Raw genomic sequence first — 21,562 nt, 5'->3', positions numbered from 1 at the left:
ACCGACACTCGGGATTGCGTGGGGAATGCGGGGAACATGCGACTTAGAATGAGTAATGTGGATTTGACCAGAGAGAGAGAGAGAGAGAGAGAGAGAGAGAGAGAGAGAGAGAGAGAGAGAGAGAGAGAGAGAGAGAGAGAGAGAGAGAGAGAAATGGTTTGTCTCATGGCTTTTTTTCTGGGAAAATCAAAAAGAGTCCAGTAGCACCTTTAAGACTAACCAACTTTATTGTAGCATAAGCTTTCGAGAATCACAGTTCTCTTTGTCAGATGCATGGAGGTCAAAAGTTTGCCCTCCATGCATCTGACGAAGAGAACTGTGATTCTCGAAAGCTTGCTACAATAAAGTTGGTTAGTCTTAAAGGTGCTACTGGACTCTTTTTGATTTTGCTACTACAGACTAACACAGCTAACTCCTCTGGATCTATTTTCTGAGAAAAGAGGTGGCGGAACTCAGTGGGTTGCCCTGGGAGAAAATGGTCACATGGCTGGTGGCCCCGCCCCCTGATCTCCAGACAGAGGGGAGTTGAGATTGCCCTCCGCGCTGCTCGGCGGCGTGGAGGGCAATCTCAACTCCCCTCTGTCTGGAGATCAGGGGGCGGGGCCACCAGCCATGTGACCATTTTCAAGAGGTTCCGGAACTCCGTTCCACCACGTTCCAGCTGAAAAAAAGCCCTGGTCTGTCTTAAACCATTTCTCTCATGCTAAAAATCAGCTTTCTACCTTTGTCCCACAAGAGAAAATGAAGTTACCTGCATTGTTTCGCTTGTGGGGCAAAAAGCAGCTTGGTGGGGCTATTTTAGACTAAAACCGCCCAAGGAGAAAAGTTATGACCCCTTTTACTTTGCACCCATCTTCTGCTTTAGATGCAGCTCCTGCTGATGAATTTTGGAAGAGATAAACCAAGCCGCAGAGAAGATAATTTGCAAACAACTGTACATTGTATGTGTCGATCAGCATTCAGCACTTCCATAGTGCAGAAAGTTGAACAGCTAACCACAGGCTGAAATTGGAACATGAGGGCATTTTTAAACACAAGACTATTGTCTCAAAATAAAAACTGTTCCATTTTGTGCTGACAAATTATCCATCTTTTTTGTTTTTTAAGAATCTGTATGCTATTAGCCAAATTTCCCATTTTGGGCAAAACATGTTAAATATTTGATGATTTTATAGTTTACTCCTGTCTCAGGAAAGTCATACTCTAAACAGTTTCGGGGGGGGGGAAGGGGGGAGGATAATGGAGGATAGTATGTCATTTCAAGAAATGTATCGGCTCCCTCTCAGAACGTCTTGGAGGTTCCATCTTTCTCCACGTCCTACCTTTTAGAGCTAATTTATACATGCAAGTGGATGAGGTGATACAAAAGGCCACAAAATATCCCTGTTTAAAAGCTCTGTATGTAAAATGTCAGCACAGAAAGCAGAGGGTAAAAGCTTTCTCCCTGATGAGCTGGGTTTCTGTTCACAGGCAGTTCATTCCCATCACCCACAGTCTGAACAGTACAGAACGTTGTATCACAACTAGAGGTGGGCACGAACTGGGAAAATACCAAACAGTGCGATCTGTGGTTTTGTCATGTTTCACGAACCACGAACTTTCATGAACTTTCCCTGGTTCACAAACCGGTTTGTTTGGTTTGTGAAAATGTCACTTCTGGGGCAGCAGCAGGTCTGCAGAAATCCCCTCCCCCTGTTGCCTAGGAAACTGACTGATCGGCACCAGGCTGCCTGCGGTGACAAACCAACAAACAGGCCTAAAGTTCGTGGCAGTTCATCAGAAATGGGCTCTGATGAACCGCTGGTTCACGAACCACAAACCGTCCTGGTTCGTGATGAACTTTGGTTCGTATTTTGGTTCATGCCCGCCTCTAATCACGTTTTACCACCTTATTCTACTGTATATATAAACCAGTGACCCTTGGAGTAAGCTGATCGAAAACAGTGTCCAAGCCTTGGGTATTAACCCTCATAATCTGAAAGAACAAGGGCCTTCAGCAGCTCTTTCTTCGATCTTAGGTTGTCTAAGTAATCTGGACTACAGAAGTACTATGATAAGAGCACGTAGAGTATGCTCACCGATATACTTGGGTCTAACATTGCCACAATCTCTTCCAGCTTGTTTTGATTTCCTGACAGTTCCACATTATCAACGATTATTTATGTTAGCCAGACTGAATGCCATTCCATCAGGAGAGCTGCTTGCTGGGACGCTTAAATAAGGTTCCCTACTCTGAGCGACTCTGCCAATGTGGCTCTGGCCAAATAGACACTCTTCAACACTGTCTATTTGAATGCAATATTCTAAACGTGGCAAGTGACAGATGGATCAAGCCCTATATCCAGGAACCAGGAAGTATAGAGGACAATTGAAGGCTTCTTTTAGCAGGGGTGGATTTTAGTGCTACTTTATCAGTAGCCAAGTTTCTCTCCCATTGGTTAAGGAAAAAACTTATTAAATTTTTAATACTATACAGATTATGTATTAAAAACTTTTCCTTCTAATTCTACTGTGGCACTGCTCACAGCCAAATAGGCTGCATGAGCAGTATCATTAAAGTAGTATATAAACCAGTGAGAAAAGGTGCATTTTTCATTCCTCCAAAGCTGAAATTCTAACCTCTGGTGCTGGAACGACCTTGCAGGCAGAAGAATGTAGCTGTATGGCAAACCGGTTGTGCATGAATACATTCATAAAAGGTTCCCTCTCAGCTCTTGAGACTTGTAAAAAAATATATATCACGGTGTTTGCAAACTGTCAGTTTTGTTATGCACTCCTCTTTAATCTTCCATCAAATGGAAAGTTAGCTTACCATTCTCATCAATGTTCTCTAAACTAAGCTCAAGTGTTTACTTGCTTCTGAAATGCAGTTTGTCCCATTCAAGTACTTGAAAATTATATTAACAAGCAATTTGGAAAGAAATACACTTTTCTCACTGCAAAAGAGCCTCCCTACACGTGGCAGTGTCTCAGCAGGTCCTCCTATTTTTTTTCAACAAAAAAAAAGCTAGAAAGTCAGAAGAAACTGAAGTGGGCCTATAGAAATGGGTTAGTCGCCATAAACGGCAATGGTTCTCAAAGCCTTGACAAACACAGACTCAAACAGCGCATGCCACTCTTTTTAAAAGAGACGGAATAAGGAGCACCCTGCTCAAGGAAGGAAGGCACAAAAAATACAGAACAATGTGGGTCAAAAAATTCTCACCAAAGTGTATTATTTCACCAATTTAGTCAATAAATACAATTAAACAACAAGACCCACGTTCCTTATAAGGCATGCAAATTAAAGAAAATAAAGTTGCAATGTAGGTCCGGTAGCGAGGACTGGAGAAAATCCAGTATCAGGGGGTGTGACAAGGCACGTCCCGCTTTGGAAACTGCAGGCGTCGATGAGCAAGCTGCAGTGTTCGAGCTAGAAAATCGTCAGAAGTGCGAGGACGAAGTTCCTGTGGAAAGCAGAGCCGTAAAATGATCCAAGGCAAGGCGGAGCCGTAATTAGATCAAAGGCAACGAGCCATGCCGGCCTCTTTTTTTCTTTCACTCGTTTCAGATATTTAAATCTTTCTTCAGGCCATAGCATCTACAATTAACCACAATAACAACCAATAGCATAAATTGCCAAACAAACATTCATTATATCCCATGAACTGCAACTGGATAATTCTACTCACAAACACTGTTCAAAAGCAGCAAGTTGATATCCAGTTCCTTGCAACAGTAGTTAGGATTGTCTAAGGGTGGGTAATAACCACCCACTTAACATTATATATCTTAACTGATAGCAGCTAATTACAATTTAAAGTCATACTCCTGTAACGTGACAATCCAATGTGATATGAAGATTGCACGTTGGTAACCTACCAAACACATATTGTGAAAGTATGTTGGTGAACATTAATAGTTTATAAGTACTTTTCACATTATAAATACAGCTAATGTAAAAATTATGAATTTTATAAATATTAATACACTCTTTTTAAAAAGCAAAATTTAGCTGATACTTTTTCTTTCATGGAGCAACTCTGGCCATTGCAAGCAGCATTGCTGCTCAAAAAGCTCTTTCCTGCAGAGTTAAAACACGCATATGATGAAAGTAACAGAACAAATGACCAAGCTTCAGGGCCTTAAAAACTGATGGAATCCTAAGCAAAATTTGCACTGCTCTAAGTCCATTAACATCAATAGATTTATAAGAGTGTAACCCTGTTTAAGATTATACTGTGAATTGCCAGACTATTTAGAAGATGAGAAAATCTTGACTGATTTTGGTTGCAACCCCAACTCTTTAAGGACATCAAAAAGAGTCCAGTAGCACCTTTAAGACTAACCAATTTTATTGTAGCATAAGCTTTCGAGAATCTCGAGGGCTTGTGCTGCAGTGGAATTGGTTGGTCTTGGAGGTGCTGCTGGACTCTTTTTGATTTTGCTACTACAGACTAACACGGCTAACTCCTCTGGATCTTTAAGGACAGTGTGCTAAAGAATGGAAATGAAAGCTCCTTCACTATTATTTTGGAACAGGTATAAGGTTGTCCTATCTGGCTGGGCTTCCCAACGGTGGCTTTTATCAAGAGCCAGTTTGGTGTAGTGGTTAAAAGCGGCGGGACTCTAATCTGGACAGCCAGGTTTGATTCCCCACTCCTCCCCTTGAAGCCAGCTGGGTGCCCTTGGGCCAGTCACAGCTCTCTCAGAGCTCTCTCAGCCCCACCCACCTCACAGGGTGTTTTGTTGTAGGGATAATAATGACATACCTTGTAAACCGCTCTGAGTGGGCATTATCCTGAAGGGCGGGATATAAATCGAATGTCGTTGTTATTATTGGGTGTTGGGATTTTTCTTTTTTGGATGAAAATTTTCTAGCTTGTGGTTTCTTTTACTGTTTTGGTGGTGAATTCTTTTACCACTGACTATTTTATATTTATTGTAGTGGATAATTCTTTTCTGAGCCGCCTTAAACCCATTTTGCAAAATCTGGGATGTAAAGGAAGTAAAATTCACAATCTATAATAAAGCCGGCACCACCACGTGAGCAAGATTATGATATACCGTAATGTTAGCATTTAAGTATATTTGCAAAAGGGAAAAAGAAATAAGGAAATGTAAAACTACATCCTGGGACAAGACCAGGCCAATAGGAAGCCCATTTACTTATTCCTGCTATAAGTAACAGAAGTTTCCTTGGTTTTAGGTGGATAGCGAAGACCAAGACGTTAGTCCAGTAACATCTTAAAGACCAACAAGATTTGCAAGGTATAAGCTTCAAGGTCCCTTCATTCGATCATTTTTCTTACAATGTGGTTTTACTCCTAGATGTAGGCTACAATCCTATGTGCAATTATATTTTGAGGATGTTCAGTGATAAGAGCATCTGTTCGGGAAGCAGGAGGTACCAGGTTCATCTCCAGCCGGTAAGGTCAGGTTGTGGTTGACGTGAAAACACCCATCTAAGACCCTGGAGAGCCACTGCCAGGGCGAGCTGATCGGCGGGCTGACTCGTGCGTGTTTAGTTACTTTCAAGTAAACATGGGAATGATGAGGGTGTCGGGCATGATTCCTCCATGACAGCCCCCCTCTGAAGATTCACTAGCTTCAAACCCTTTATGAAATGATATGTTAAGACTCAAGGAGACACTCTCTTCTGCTCAACATTTATTTATTTTTTTGCCATCTGTTAAAAACCAAAACCATTACAGAAAATAAATCCATTGTGATTAATAAAGTGCATTTTTTCAGTTGTGTACAAAGTATTTTAAACATGCAAGGCACTTGGAAGCATAAAATGAGGATAGCAATCCCTCCGGTACATTCACATTGGCAAGTCAGACAAAGTCCAAGAAGCTGGCTTTAAAATGGGGTGAGGGGTGGGCAGAAGTTGTGACGGAAGGCAGTTCAGGAAAATCATTCCAGGTTTCCATTTCGCAGTCTCATTTCCATCCACTGCCTGGCAAGTCACGCACACGCCCCTTAGGCACAGCCTTTATAAGCAAGTCCCTTTCCATTTTTCAAAAGAACCACCATACCAAAGACAGCAAAAAATTGCAAAAAACGCAGGCACAACTGAGAGTCATTTCAAGTCAAATGAACACACAGACGTAAAGCTTTTGTCCTCAAGTCACTTAATGGTCCTCCGTAGGCTACCAGAGAAAGCAATTTATGCCTGATAGAAAACCTTCAGTAGGCAAGATTGTGGAAGACGCTGGAACTTTGGTTTTGAATTTAAATCCACTTGACTGTGGACATTCCCAGTGCTGCTGGCAGTCTGAGATCCAAGACTTCCACCCCCTTTACTGCCAGTCTCTGTCCAGTTCTTATAAATCCGCCAAGCATGTAGAACGTACATGGCAGGGTGGATCACGTGAGGACCCTCTGCCACTGTGTGGCTGCAGTATGGGCAAGGCTTACCCCAGCACCCCACTTGGCCTGAATGCCAAGAAAGCCCAGGTGCGTGGGGTTCCAAGTAGCCTCGGATCAAAGCACTGGGGATTGCTTTAACATGAATGAACTTTGGTTTGTTGCATCAGCACCTTGGGCCATTGTTGTGAACAGCCCTCACTTGCAATGTTCTTGGATTGCTGAATGCATCACTTCCCCTCTGAAGTAACACACAAACAACGCACAATTTTCCTGTGAACTGCAAGGAACGTTCAGGCGTCTGCTAGAAACTGAATGAACAGGATGGAACCAACAGATGCTGCCGAAATCTCCCCACAGCAATCCCAAACATGGCTTTTAATTTTCTGCGTTGGTGGGTCACATTTTTGCATTTGTACTTTTACCAGAGCTCCTTGGAAGTAGATACCATAGAGCTGGAGAAGTAGTTAACACAGCACCCTTTCAATACTGTCTGTATTTCTCCACCGGAAATTGGGGCCACATATTCCAACACCAGCAGCTGCTACTGGTTGAGTTTTATCATGCTTTGCTGTGCTAAAAATAAAAATTCTGTTTTTTCCTCATCAGTCCAGCAAACAAACTTGGTATTTAGCCCAATTTTTTTTTACAAAAAAGAAGAGTAAATATTTTACCCATTAAAGGACAACTCAGCAAGTATTTTTGCCTTTGGACCGCTCTGAGAAGGGCCAAGGTCCCAGCTGCTTCTCCCCTGATATGGCTTGCTGGAACTTTTTCCACATCCATTGTTCCTCTCCCATTTGGCAAGCGCAGGAGAGGGAGGCAGGCGTGACTCTCGAAAGAGCTGGATTTAGCCCAGGGGCTCAGGTGGCCGATCTCTAGTCTGGGGGGACGTGGTTATGTCAAAGAAGGCCACTCAGAGGGCTCACGTCACTACTGTCAATGTGCAGCTGCATTACTGTGTTAAGTCTGAATTCCCAAATACACAAGCTAAACTAACAATCTGGGTTTTTGAGACCTGGGCCGATTCCAGACGACTAACCTGAAGGCACTGCCAAACTCGCACGAGAAAACGCGGTATTTCGCGTTTTCCCCGTCGCGATCCGGAACATGGCGGCATGCAGCGCCTTCAGGTTAGTCGTCTGGAATCGGCCATGGAAAGGCTGACTCTTGAAACGTCCTTTTTAAAAGCGGATTGCAGCCCTTTGGCGGCCACGGATTAGAACCTTTCCGGGGTGCATTCTAAGACAAGCACTTGTACACCAATCCACGGGCTGGCCAAACCTTCTCGGCCGTGGTTGGGCTTGCTGGATACTCCCTCACACAGCACAGAACTGCTGTCCCCTCTGTAGGTATCAGGAAACCCACAGGGGCATCTTAGAGTTGACACCCTTCTTAGCACATCGACTGCAACAGACTTAAGATGAAATTATCTAGAATTGCATGGCAAATCTCGTACTGCAGCATTAGTTTTAGGTCCTGTTGGCATACCGTCCTATTTGTCTACAATAACTGAATTTGCTTCACAGCACTACTGCATCACGCCACAAGTTAATTTTGTTCTCTATGGGCCAAGCTAGAAGTGACGAATGACTCTTGAACGGCAAGTGAACAGACTCACGTGCATTCCTCCCTGTTCACTTGCACTCCACTTACGTGATCGAGTGGAGGGCAAGTGAACAGGGAGGAATACACGCGAGTCTGTTCACTTGCCGTTCAAGAGTCATTCGTCACTTCTAGCTTGGCCCTTTGCTTTGGAACAAAGTAACCTGCTCACTGTGCGCATGTCTGGATTGCTTAGGACCCCATTAGTGTTCAACAGATTACTTTAAGGAGGGTTAGGGAACAAAGACCCCTGCTGAAGTGGAAAACCTCAGCTTTTATCCTCCGCACTCAGCAAAGTTTGCCGCCTTCCTCTAATCTAAGAGCTCTTCCTTCGGAACAAGGCTTTTGGGCCGCAGGAAAGCTTCGCACTTGGCTGAGCAGAAGGCGCTACTGGAACAACCTGCCAACAGAACGATTATGTGATTTAGGAAAAGCTAAAAAGAGGGGAAGTCTGGAGTTCTGGCAGCTTTAGTGGAGGGGGGGGGGCACACGCGGCGCCGTTTTTGCCTTGCAGGAATGGGATTTCTCATCCTCAGTTGTCTCTGACCCGCCCCCCCCCCAGTCAACTTTCTAGTCTGTGCCTGAGCGGTAAGGGTGTGTGTGTGTGTGTGTTAAACTGGATGTAACAAATATCCTTTATACAACCAATAACCTTTGCTTGATTTTCTGTCAGTAACATGATTCCAATTTATAACCACTGTATACAAATTAATTAAAATAATAGTAAAAGAAAAACAAAATCTTTAACCAAACAGCGGCATCTATCAGGCCACGCTTGGGGGGGGGGTGTTATATGTTAATAAGATGGTGGCACAGAAAGTTACAGTTTTTACAAAAAATAGAAAACTTTATTCTATTTGCCCTCCTTCCACCCCAATTATAAAAAAGATTTGTCAAGGCACATTAAAGCAAAACAGGTTTCTTTTCAGGCTCAAAAATAAAATAGAAGCCCTTCTCAGATGCTACTACAGTATTGCTCCGAAGCTACGTGATTACGTGACCGAACTACAGAAAGGTTCCTCTGCCTCCGTGATTGCACTTCCCTCTTTTTTGAAGACAGAAACCCAGGCAGAGTGGGGAGTACGCTCCCTGGTCTCTTCCTCACAAATGAAAGCATCTCCTATTATGGAAGGAAGCAAAGTCATTGTTCCATTTCCAACAGCTATTACAGTCCCTTCGATTCTGCAGAAGCCTCCTTAAGTCTCCCATGGATCAACAACTGATTAGGGGCCTCTGCTCACGTCATCCAACCCACAGGCTGCCGTCTGTGATTTCTCACCAAGAATGGACAAATTTGTCTCCAGAAGGCAAGAGAAAAAAAATGTCTTGCTCCAAGATCGGCTTGCGATATTGCAGCATCCCCCTTGTGCCACTGGACAAGCAAGCCAGTACCTCGACTGAAGCAATGAATGTTGAACTGAACTAGGAGACTAGCAGCAGTGTCCCGAAATATGAGTAACTTCTCCCCCTTCTTCTAGCTGTTCAAAGTGACAACCGCCCAGATAGTACACAGACCATCTTTTAAACAATCAGCTGCAGTCAGGCATTTCACAAGTCCTTTTCGTTTCACTTTCTATAACTATAAACAGGCACCCTCCTTCGGCAACCCTGACATCGCAGCAAACGCCAATTTTTCCCCCATAAAAAAATCCTGCACATTAAATACTAAGACCAGGCCTTTCATTTAGTAATAAGGCCCACGTTTTTCATACCCTGAATAACTTGGCCATTCTGGAAATAAGCCGTAGGAACACCGAGGACTCCCAAACTGGTCAAAGGCAATCCCAAAACCAGATTCGCCCTGAGGCTGGGAAATCTGAACAGATTTCAGTTCGGACGTTACAATCCTGTAATTCAGGCCTTTGTTGCTATCCCAATACTCTTTGCCACTGCTTTCGTAACACACGGCAAACTCCATCCGTTCGTGGGGTTGAACTTTCTCTGGCAAGCTGATATCAAAAGAGAATGTGTCTTTATCTGAACCAGCATACATGTCTTTGACATACTGGCATGGATAGTCCGTGAAGGTTTTCCAGGTATCGAATGTCATCCGGATCTTCACGGCCTTCTCAAATGCAAGATTCCGGACTTTCACGGTGCCAGTGATGGACTTATCTTTCAGCATGCAGTTCTCAAGGCAGACATAGTCTGCCTGGAGGCGATTTCGGAAGTCCAAGTAGTCGGCAGAAGGCTGGACAAAATCTAAGACAAAATTGTCTCTGTCCACCGTTGTCAGGCCCACAATGTTGTCTATTAGTTCTGTGATGTTAAATGGAATATCCAACGGGTCATCAAACTCGGAGAACACTTTGACCATCGTCAGAGCCAAACCCCTGCTGTCTGCAAAAGAAACCCTCTTTTTCACTTTAGTGCTCTGTAGCGCTTTTACTTGAGCTCCCAGGTCATTCAATTCTGTACTGCTGTTTAAATGGATACAGGGCCGCAAAGGTTTCTTGGGCTTTGGAGCGATTTTGTAAGCAAAGCTCTCCCTTCGGAAAGAGGGTGAGCGAAGATACAACTGCATCGCAACATCCACTGCCATTGTGGGCTTGAGGGGAGGAGTGGAGTCCAATATTCTGGGAGGAAAAGAGAGAGAAGGGCAATGAGTTATCCTTGGGCCATGTCACTGAGCAGCAAACCCAAATTCCACACATTCTCCAACGAGCGAGACCCAGCCCTTTAACAAGTATAACTGTACAATACATACATGTGCAAAATCTTTTTTTTTTTGCTTTGCATTTATGCTTTCCATTTTTGGATGTGCATACAAATGTTACATTACACAAACTTTTTTTTGAAGGCCAGAATAAGATTTTTGAAAACATTCAAAATATGCGTTTAAGTCTTCAAGTTGAAATGTGAACCTAACACATTAAAGACTACATCCCTCAAATACGTCTGAATGTATTTAAGGTGTGTAAAGAGTCACCTTCAGAAACTGTGCATAGGCTCAACCGTAATTGTTGGTTTATTTGTAAGCATATTTACTGTCAAATACTGCAATACATAAAACCGAGAGGGGAGGTGGTTTGCCATTGCCTGCCTCTGCAATAGCAATCCTGGACGTTGTTGGTGATCCAAGTACTAACCAGGGTTGATCCTGCTTAGCTTCCGAGAAGATCTAACAAGATCAGGCTTGCCTGAGCCACCAAGGTCACGGCACCATACTTAATTAGTGTGGCAATTATGAGTATCTGTAGCTCTCCTGTCCAAATGGCGCAGGCAGCAGCTTTCCACTTTAAGCAGAACAGTATTTCCTCCTGTTAAACCACCAGTTTTTGTTTTCAAAAATGGACAGACACTTATACTATTCAAGCAACTGATCTTGGTATGCTTCCTTGCACACGCACAGACAGCCAAACAGAAATCTCTTAATTCTATGACTTTACTTCTTTGCCTTGAAGCAGGTACAATTCTACAGTGCAAAGGATTATGTAATTTATTTCACCAAAAATTTTGAAATTTTACCCATTGGTAAACATAAAAGGGATCTATTTAGTTTCACCGCTCTCTTTTAATTGTTGTAATGACCCAATGGTATTGTTGTGTGACCCACTGGTCACACAATATCTGAATTATAAGCCAGTGCTGTAAATAATTATTTAAATCGGTGGCTTAAACCAATCCCACCCTCCTGATGGGCACCACCCAAGTTTAACAAAGCTATGCTAGTGGCACAGTCCTAAGCAGATTTATAGCTTTTTCAGTAAATTCACATCAGTGGGTTTAGAAGGGTGGAACTCTGTTTAGGATTACACTGTTAGTTCCATTAATTTCCCAGAGCTGCAATTATAACAAGGAAGTTGAACACAGAAGATACAGAGCAGGATCCCCGCTCCGGCCCAGTCCCCCAGCGCACGTCAATATTTCACATCAATCATCAACGCCAAACCTTCCCTCTCAACTGAAGCCAACTCAGATGAAAGAAGCAAAAACTAACAAAGACGTTCTCCTTAAACTACAACAATCCTCCTGTTAACAGCCGGCAACCAACGGTGTTTAGAGAAGGCGAAGAGTGGGACGGCACAATTTTCTCAGCATTGCTCACCCGGAAAGCCAGAAGCGGCTGGTTCCCAATCTCAAGCCATTCTGCAGCATTCTTTTCTGCCGTCCCAAGAAGTTAGGAAGTAAACCCACAGACAAGTATCCCAGCGCTGCTGGAACACAACCGCTCAAGTTCTCTCTGCCGGGATCTCCCTCTGCAGCAAGTCCTCCAGGCCCTCGGAGGCTGGAAGCTCTAGCTGGGTGTGCGCGGACACAGGAAGCCACGGTCCAACGAGCTGCTGTTATAAAGGACTGAAATGACTTCTTGAACTCTGTGGAAGAGGAAGCCACGCAGACACACTTCCCATCGGTTCAGTTTGGAGGTCATAAGATTGAGACACTTCAGAAATTTGCAGCTCTCATAACGATTGCCAAGAAATAAGTCTGAGGTTAACGCAAGTAACGACGGCCCTCACTGTTCTTTCAGGAACCCTCAAGACACAGGAAAAGGCAGGGCAGAGTAGACTCTTCTTCTTGTCTGTCATACAGGCAAGGAAGAAATTAAGAGTATGAAAAAAAAATGAAATGATCCACCACATAAATAAATAAACAAACAAGGTCTGTTCACTGGGAAAGCAGCCAAATCCCTGCTGTGTGCATGACGTCTGACTTCGGAGGCCTGTTGGGGCCTGAAGGGTTCAATCCAGCCAAGCACTGCTCAGCTGGCACAAGCAAGCAAGACTTCAGCGCCGGCCCAGGACTCCGGTCTGAATATTCCGTAACTCAGACGAACACCAGCAGGGCCGAAGCCCACGTCTCCAGCGCAGAAAGGCAGGGCCAGCAGCAGAACGCAGGTACACAGTTAGGGAGGGATGTGAAGGCTCAGGGGGGGAAGGTGGTCCTTCACCCCACCCCGGACCTTTAAAAAAAACTCCAGTGGAAAAAATGAGAAATTTGGGAAGTCCTTCCTTTTGTTCACCTCAAGCTTTTCTTTTAATAATTTCAACTGTTTTTTTCCTACTTAGGGTTTCTTGCCCGAAGCTGGCAACTGGCAAGAGACTTACTAGGGGGACGGAGGGCTGTTAGGGTGATGCTCTAGCATTCACCCAAAACTCTACAGTTTAACGACATCATTTTTGGCAGTTGGTAGAGTATTGCCTGACATGATGACCTCACTTCTGGGTCATGCCAGAAGTGACATAATGTGCAAAACAAGGGAAACACCCGGATAGTAAGGACTGCAAACAAACAACAATTCCGGGAATCCACAATTAATAACAATTCATTTTCTTTTTATGAATCCCGTCGGCACATTTGGATTTCATTTCAATTTGGACTGGGGTCATCGTCCATCCAGTATTGTGACTCTGTGTTTAGTCCCCATTGTGGGTTTTCATGTTATCCCCTTCTGGACATCGTTATTTTATGACTAATTGGACACAAGAAACAAAAGATCTCATTGTATTCATTATATTTATTGTTCTGTATCTTTGCACTTTGCACACTGGCACTTTTGCACTATAAAAAGAAAATGAATTATTATTAGAAGTGACATAATGGCATCGACATGATGCTAATCATACACCTTCAATTTTTTCCCTTTTCCCCCAACCACCCAGCTGAGCCTCTCTGTTCTTATCTCTCGGGTGGCAAAAATTAAGACACGTGTGAAAAAACAGCAGAGGGTGCAGCAGTTTGCAGCTCTTTCTCAAGCATGGGGCATACTGGCAATTTTGCTACAATTCCATTCACTTTAGACAGAGAGAACAAAAATACAAACACAGTTAAAACTTTTAAGAATCCCCCATATCTATATTTATATAAATTTATATTTAAGTAACATAAAACTAGAATTTAAGAAACCAGAAAATAACAAGGTTGCTTTGTAGTTATTCTGGCACTAAATTAATAGCACTGGCTTGAGTTTTTAGAGCAGCTGAACTATACACTGCAATGCTGTAATCCTAAAAAAAGATTTATTTCTGCACAGCCCTGCTTAAGTCAGGATTGCTCCCTTAGGCACTTATTTATATTTGTAAATTCCATAAATATGACAGGACAATTTTATATTCTATTATACATTGCATTTTAAAGCGGTAAAATAAGCTAAGCTTTGAAAGCAAGTATTGCAAATATTTCAATTTCCTCCATCATGTACACTTTCCCCTAAAAAATCCTGGAAAAAATATTTCATCCCCGCGTTGCTTCAGAATCTCAAAAAAAATTACATTTTAAAGTTTAGATGTGAAGATGGGGGCAGAATGACTAAACAAGCTCCGTTTGTGCCCAGTGGCAAACTGGGCGGCCATTCTGGAAGCCAGCTTATTGCTTTTAATTCCACCATGCCCAGGAGCACAAAACTGCATCAAAAACACGATCGTCTACCCCGTGAATACGACCAAAGGCTGTGCGCAGAAGATGAACTAATCTAATGGTAGCAAAGAACTCCAGATGCCAGAATATATAACAGATTTTTACAAGAATGCCCAAGAATGCCATAACGTTTTGCTAACACGGATGATTCAGCAGGAAGCATTTATGTAATTCTGACCAATGTGCACACAGATTCAGTCAACACATAAATTACATTTGACAAATCTGGGATTCACCCATGTTGAGGGTGAGCCCAAACCTCTCCCATTTTCTACGCAGCCCTCTGGTGTCCACTTGCCCTTTGTGACTCAGCTCCAGTTCTGTAGGTTCTTGTAGAAGACCCTGGGTGGGGGGCCTAATGGGACAAGATCACCTGATCCAAGAACTGACTTGGACTGTGTTTTTCAAACAAGGCCTGAGATTCCTTGGAAGCATCAGGAAGAAGATTACTAAGCTGCCTGAAAGATATTACTGATCTAAAGATGGCCCCTACCTTGGTGGTAGAGCACCACAGGCAGGTGATCTCAGGGCCAATCCCCAGCACCTCAACATGAAGGGCCTCAGGAAGCAGGTGACGGGATGTCTGAATGACCGAGATCCTGGAGCGCCACCAACAGTCAGAGCATACAACGTGAAGCTAGATGGACCACCGGATCAACTCAGCGTTAAGACAGCTCTCACATATTTTCCTGCTCTGTGCAGATGCGGGAGAGCGATGTGCATGTTCTAAGGCCCTTTGGTACCTTATGTCCTACCGATCACTCTACCAAAGAACCGAATCCCACCACGATACAAACAAAATCCTACTCCTTCCAAGAATGACATTTACACATTTACAGACGTTCTATTATTGTATTTTTTATTTATGGTAAATTTTAAGGACATCAGTAATTACACAACGAGTACACTAGCAGGTAGGATAAGCAAGAAGTACATCAAAGGCGAGTGGGGAGGGGGATGAAGGAGAGCAAATTCTTAATCATAGTTATGAAAACCCTGCGTCCAGGTAGACTACCTCTGCGTCCCACTGGTACATGTACCACTGGTTGAGAACCACTCTTCTAGGCTACCCTTGATGTTGAGTAACAATCGAGCATTGATAGTCAGAACTGTATCAAGCAAGACGGCAAAATCAACTTGAAGAGATCTTTTTTAAAAAGTGTTCTGTGTCTGATAAGATCTTTAAAGGGCGTAGAAGGCACTGGTGCCTTACCTGGCCCCGATTCATTTGAAGAATAACTTCACATCCAATCCCAAGAACACAACTTGATCTTCCTGCCTGCAGGACTGCGGGAAAATCCATACATTACTTATGTATAAAGGTTTGCTTAGGCCGGTGCCTTTTTTTTTTTTTTACTTAAACCATTTTATATCCTGCCTCTCCCCTTTGAGAGTTTTAAAGGTAGCTTATTAAAATAAAACCATCAAATATAAAGAAACAAATCATAAAACCTGTAATAAAATATAGGTAAAACAGCAGAAGTGCTTTATTTTTTTTTTAAAAAACCCTTGAATCAGGAGCTCTGAAGCAGTCACCTGGAAGAAAAGAGTAGGAGAGTGTCTCCGAGGAGGGCATTCCACAGCTAGGGGGCCACCACAGAAAAGGCCCTGTCCTCAGGTCATGACCCAGCTGACCTTGGAAAGTGAGGGCACCTGGAGCAGGCCAATAGAAGCTGACTTTAAAGAGTAGCGGTCCCTACGGGAGCCAGCGGCCCAACGTGTGCGGAAGACGGGCTCCTCTGCCGAACCAGTAAGGAAGGAATGTTCCTATTATATCATATTATGCAAGTACACCTCATCATATCGGCATTTTACATGCTAGCCTCAAGAACCCAGTGTAGAAGTATTCACTGGCTGCAAATGCTTCTCCATTACTTGCTTGGATGCCAGCCACAAGGGCACAGCTTGGCAATGACTGCTAGATAACCAGGGCTTTTTTTCTAGAAAAAGAGGTGGTGGAACTCAGTGGGTTGCCCTCGGAAAAAATGGTCACATGGCTGAGCAGCGCAGAGGGCAATCTCAACTCCCCTCTGTCTGGAGATCAGGGGGCGGGGCCACCAGCCATGTGACCATTTTCAAGAGGTTCCGGAACTGTTCCACTGCGTTCCAGCTGAAAAAAAGCCCTGTAGATAACCATGGTAACACAAGAACCAGCCCGAGGCTTCCCACTCTCACTCTCTGACATCAGAATACACACACACCTAAGAGATCTGCAAACTGACAGGAAAAGGGGGCTCATTACACTCACCCAAAACTCCAAAACCCAGATCTGTTTCTTCCTTGACAAGGGCAATTCTAACTGAAATCAGTCAGCTTTGACTGGAGTAACTCTGCGTAAGTTTATACAATTTCTTCAATGGCCATGACAACTTATGCTTCTCCCCAACTCTTACACACATGGAAATGAGCCCCGACACATCCTACTTCCATGCACAGCAGTGAGTGGTACCACAGAGTTTGCAATCCTATAATCCAAATGGGAGCAGGCACAGATTTACGCCAGTGCAGCAAAACAATTGCACGGAGCAGTCTTGCATATGTTTATTATTTATTGTGAGACCTTCTGCATGCCACTTCCTAATAAAATGTGTTCATGTACTTCACTTAAACTCGGAAGTGATGTCATGCCTCTCTAGGAATTGCTAATAAGTGATGGCCATTTGGAAAAAAAAAATTATCCTGCTTACTGCAGGAACAGCAGTGAAAAAACAGCAGCCCTAACATTGCCACAAGCTTCTTAGAGAAAAGGAGAGAGATAAATGCTCTAAATAACTAAATGTTTGTATGTAGGCCTAGTAAATATATGAACTAGCTCCTAGTCAACTGATACCTCAAAGCTCCGGTGGAAATATCTGCGACACTTAATTTCACCTGGCGGTGTCCAAGTGACTGTCATCTGTAGTTCTTATTTGCATTGATGCTACCTGGAAAACCAAGAGACACTGAGACGATGTACTGCATTAAAGTTCCAAACTTTCTGTTACTTTTAAACTCTTACAGAGCGGGCCGAGGCAACTGGGTCTAGGAAAGACTGGAGGACATTCATGACATTGGACTAGAAAAGATTTGAAGAGAAAGAATGCCTAACTCGAGCGGCGGAACCATCATGTGCCTAAGAACTGCTTTTCCGGATTATACCATCTACATTCTTTTCCTAACCATGCTAGACAGGGCATGAAGGTAAATCCTAGCGATACCTAAATGGCTCCTCCCTATACAGAGGAAGCATCTCTCCGGCTTCTTCATGTTTGGGACAACACAGAGAAAACCCAAGAGCCCCAAACAAAGCCTTCCCCCAGGAACCAGGCATCCCTTTACAATCTCTCTTAAAAGCCGAAGCACGAACAAAGATCACTTACATACCATTGACATTTAAGCAACATGTGCACCTTTGACTCTCTCTCTCTCTCTCCCATCATTCAATCTCAAGTGTTTTATAACCCACCAGTAATTATACAATGATTCCATTTTAAAGTTCAATATTTATTTAATTGATTTTTACTAAAAGAAGAAACCCCTCCACCCTGTGTTGACAAGGGATGGATACAAAAGGTCAGGGTTGTATGGGGGTCAGCTGCACACAGTATGCAAGGACATCCAAGACACACACACACACACACACACACTTCAAAAACAAAGCTCCCCCCTGCCCTCAAAAAACCCATCCTCACCTGGATGCTTGAAAGGTCTTGGGAAACAGACAGCCAACGGGGGCAAGTACATCCTAACACAGATTTACTCACAGCCAAGTCCCCCTGTGCTCAACAGGGCTGGCTCCCAGGTAAACGTGCACAGGGCTGCAGCCTCTCAACTAATTTGACAGACATTTCCACTCCCAAGAAACTGAGGCCCTGTTCAGGGGTACAGGTAAAGCACCGAGTCATTACTGACCCACAGCAGGGGGGGGGGGACGTCACGTCACAATGTTTTCTTGGCAGACTTTTGGAGCGGTTTGCCGTTGCCTTCCCCAGTCCTCTACACTTTACCCCCAGGAAACTGGGTGCTCATTTTACTGACCTCAGAAGGATGGAAGGCTGAGTCAACCTTGAGCCGGCTACCTGAACCCGGCTTCCGCCAGGATCGAACTCGGGTTGTGAGCAGAGCTTGGGCTGCAGTACTGCAGCTTACCACTCTGCACCAAAGGGGGTCTGCAACCTTTTAAAAAGAAAATTCTTTGAATTAAGATACATATTGGTTTGGTTGGATGCTAAAATAACAGTATGTCGAGGGAATGAAAGGCAAAGACTCTGTGAAACTAAAGGGCTTCCTAGAGGTGCTTCACATAAAGAGAAGAGGCAAGCGAGAGAACTGCAGCCTTCTTCGCCACACCTCTCTTCTTTGATGTATTAATGTCAAAACACTGTGTTAATATTTTATGAGTGAAATGTATTGTATCGGATTGTTGTTTAATTGTTGTTATAGTTCAAAATTGAATAAAGATATTTTTTTTAAAAGTAAGAAATTCAACCAGTTAAAGGGAAAGAAAAAAAAGAGAAGAGGCAGAGGTCAGCAGTGGCCAGTCATCTGAGAGCCAAGCTACAAGTGACGCCTGACACCGGTTGGACACTTGTCAGCTTCCCTCAAGTTTTGATGGGAAATGTAGGCGTCCTGGTCTTGCAGCTGTAATGGAGAGCCAAGCTGTAGAACCAGGACGCCTACATTTCCCATCAAAACTTGAGGGAAGCTGACCAGTGTCCAACCTGTGTCAGGCGTCACTTGTAGCTTGGCTCTGAGTGCAAGCCCTGCTAGATTTATGCCAGCGCACTAAACCAATCGCACAGAGCATTCCTGCTTATATTTATTATTTATTGTGAGACCTTAGGCATGCCACTTCCTAATAAAATGCATTCACACATTTCATTCAGACTTCACATTTCCCTCCAACGGGCACCCAAAGTGGCTCGAGGCACGCTCCCCTTCTCCCTTCCATGCTCATAACCACCCAGAGAGGGAGGTGAGGCCGGGGGTGTGGCGACGGGCGCAAGGTTGCCCAGCAAGGTCCCCTGGCAGAGGAGGGGTTCGGACCCGAACTTCTCAGATCCTCCTCCGACACTCTGACCCCTACGCCACGCTGGCTTCTCAGGAACCGCAGGGACTTGTTGGGGGGCTTCAGAAAGTGTATGGCTTATTAACCCACAGCTCCATTATCAGCAATATGAAGGGAAGGGGGGCGGGAGAGAGATCCGCACCTCTTACAGGATTTTGCAGGATCGCACCAAGCCGCGGTTGGGAGCACGCTTCCGGAGAGCGGCGGGCAGCAGGCCTCGCACCTGCCTTGGCGGCACACCTGGGGCGGGTGGCTCTAGGGCTGCGGGAAGCGGGGGCCCGCCCCGTCCGTCCCCCCAACACTCACCTCCCGAGGGCCGGAGGGCTCAGCCGGAGAGGCGCCCCCAGGGGTCCCCGGCCGGCCAGGCCCGCACCGGCGCCTCCCGCATCCCGCCGCCGTCCAACGGAGCCGCCGCCTGGAACAACAGGACACGGTCGGGTGCCGAAGAGCTCTGCCGCAGCCCCGGCCAACGCTGTCCCGCGGGCCGCAGGGAGCCCGCCGCCGCCGCCGCAGTCCCGTAGGAGCCGGCCGGGAGGCCGTCGCGGGGAGGCCGCGGGCGTCGGGGGTCCGGAGGGGCCCCGAGGAAGCGGCAGCGGAGCGCCTCCCCCTGGCCCTCCCGGCCTCAATCCCTCCCGGAGCCAAAGTCAGAGGGCAGGCGGAGCCCGACCCGCGGGGCCTCTCCCCGCCCCGCCACGCCCCGCCCCGGCGACCCTCCCGCGGCCTCCGAAGCCCGCCGTCTTCGGGCACCCAGAGGGGCGAGACGCTGCTCGGGGCCGCGCAGGAGAAGCAGGGAGGAGGAGGAGGAGGAGGCCGCCCCTGCGCCCGCCCCGAACCCAGCGCCGCCCGCGCCAAGCCACCCGCACAGCCCCCGGCAGCCGGACCCGACCCCGCGGCATCGCGGGCATCTCCGCGGGATCGAGCGGCGCGGCGGTCCTGTGCCGCCGGCTTCAACGCGACTCGCGCCGTGCCCAACGGGACCCCCGCGGCACAAGCGCACCGGCGGCGGCCCAGAGGTCCGATGCCCGCCCGACCCTCCGAGTACCGCCGCCTCGCCTCGCCTCTCCTGGGCCGGCGGGGCACCTCGCAAGCCACGGCCAAGAGGCGCCGCCCGGGCTGGAGAGGAGGGGCGGCGTCTTACCGGGCCGTCCGCAGCCCCCTCGCTCCGGCCTCCGGTTCCGACGGCGCTCGATCCCCGCCCGGCCCTGCCGCCTGCCGGGCCGCCTCCGCTCCCGGCCCAGCGCGGCCGCCCGCCCGCCGCTCTCCTTACTTCTGAACAGCGCTGGTTCTGCCGCGCCGCTCCGGCGGGGGAGGCAGCCGCGCCGCGGCCAATGAGCGCGCCTCGAACTTTCCCGGCCGGCCAATGGCGGCGGAGCTTCCCCGTGAGAGCGCAGCCGCCGGGCACGTGAACGCCAGCCTGGCCCGGCGGAGGGAGGCGGCGGCCGTCAGGGCAGCAGCCGCGCCGCACGGGGCCCCGGAGTGGGCGGGCGGGCGGGCGGCCCGCGGAGAGCCAGGCGGAGGCGGAGGCGGAGGCGGAGGGGCCCCCTGCTGGTAGCCTGCGAGGCCTCCGCGGCAGGCGCTGCCCGCGTGGGGACTGTCGCTTTCCGAGGGAGGGAGTTTGCACGTGTACCGGGGGGGGGGGGGGGGGCTGCACGCTTCTTTGTGAACGGCTTCACTTTTTATCTGCACGTGTGTGTGTGTATGTGTGGAACCGCACCAATCTTGTGCGAAGCCCTCCACGTGTCTTTGTGTTTCCCCTGCGAACCTCATTGGGCTCAAATTGATGAGAAAAAAAGTCAGGATACTTTTGGGTTAGAAAACGGCCAGTTAACGGCGCTTGACTCGTGTCAAGTCAAATGACTCGTGTGGCTGGCAGGTTAGCCCCGCACGTGTCTGCACACTAGAGTCAGGAATGCCTGCTGTGGGCGGAACAGCCTTGGAGCAGCTCAGAGGCTTGACGAGTCAGGAGAGGTGAGGCAACCCCATAGGTCTTCTCCAGGGGCTCATTTTCACCGCTGATAACATGCCGATGGTTGGGGGGCCATTTGGAGCAGGGCCGGGACTTGGGAGATGGGGCTGGGCAGGGTTTTTTTTCGGGAAAAGAGGTGGTGGAAGGCAGGACTGCATAATGACTTTGGGTCAGCTGGAACAAGAGGGGAGTTTTTTAAAGTTTAAAATGCCCTCGGTGAAAATGGTCACATGGCC

The 21,562-nt window shown here is 46.6% G+C and overlaps 1 protein-coding gene across 7 annotated transcripts; it reads right to left on the bottom strand.

Moving 5' to 3' along the window:
• Positions 1-5,636: 5,636 nt before the first annotated feature.
• On the bottom strand, positions 5,637-20,611 carry PPP1R3B (protein phosphatase 1 regulatory subunit 3B). Of its 7 annotated transcripts, none has more exons than XM_054986260.1 (4): positions 19,667-19,753; positions 18,331-18,468; positions 12,005-12,478; positions 5,637-10,532 (listed from the first exon to the last, which is right to left on the bottom strand). In XM_054986260.1, exons 3-4 carry the CDS (start codon positions 12,052-12,054, stop codon positions 9,641-9,643), a joined length of 942 nt encoding a protein of 313 aa, XP_054842235.1. In that variant the 5' UTR covers positions 12,055-12,478; positions 18,331-18,468; positions 19,667-19,753; the 3' UTR covers positions 5,637-9,640. The 7 variants fall into 7 exon arrangements, with proteins under 7 accessions (XP_054842235.1, XP_054842234.1, XP_054842236.1 ...); XM_054986259.1 differs by lacking the exon at positions 18,331-18,468 and adding an exon at positions 17,144-17,237 and having other exon boundaries at positions 19,667-19,728; XM_054986261.1 differs by lacking the exons at positions 12,005-12,478; positions 18,331-18,468 and adding an exon at positions 20,499-20,611 and having other exon boundaries at positions 19,667-19,775.
• Between the last annotated feature and the right edge of the window lie 951 nt (positions 20,612-21,562).

This window comes from Eublepharis macularius, chromosome 8, assembly GCF_028583425.1.
Source record: "Eublepharis macularius isolate TG4126 chromosome 8, MPM_Emac_v1.0, whole genome shotgun sequence".
Lineage (NCBI taxonomy): Eukaryota > Metazoa > Chordata > Lepidosauria > Squamata > Eublepharidae > Eublepharis > Eublepharis macularius.
This window is presented reverse-complemented; position numbering and strand designations above follow the sequence as displayed.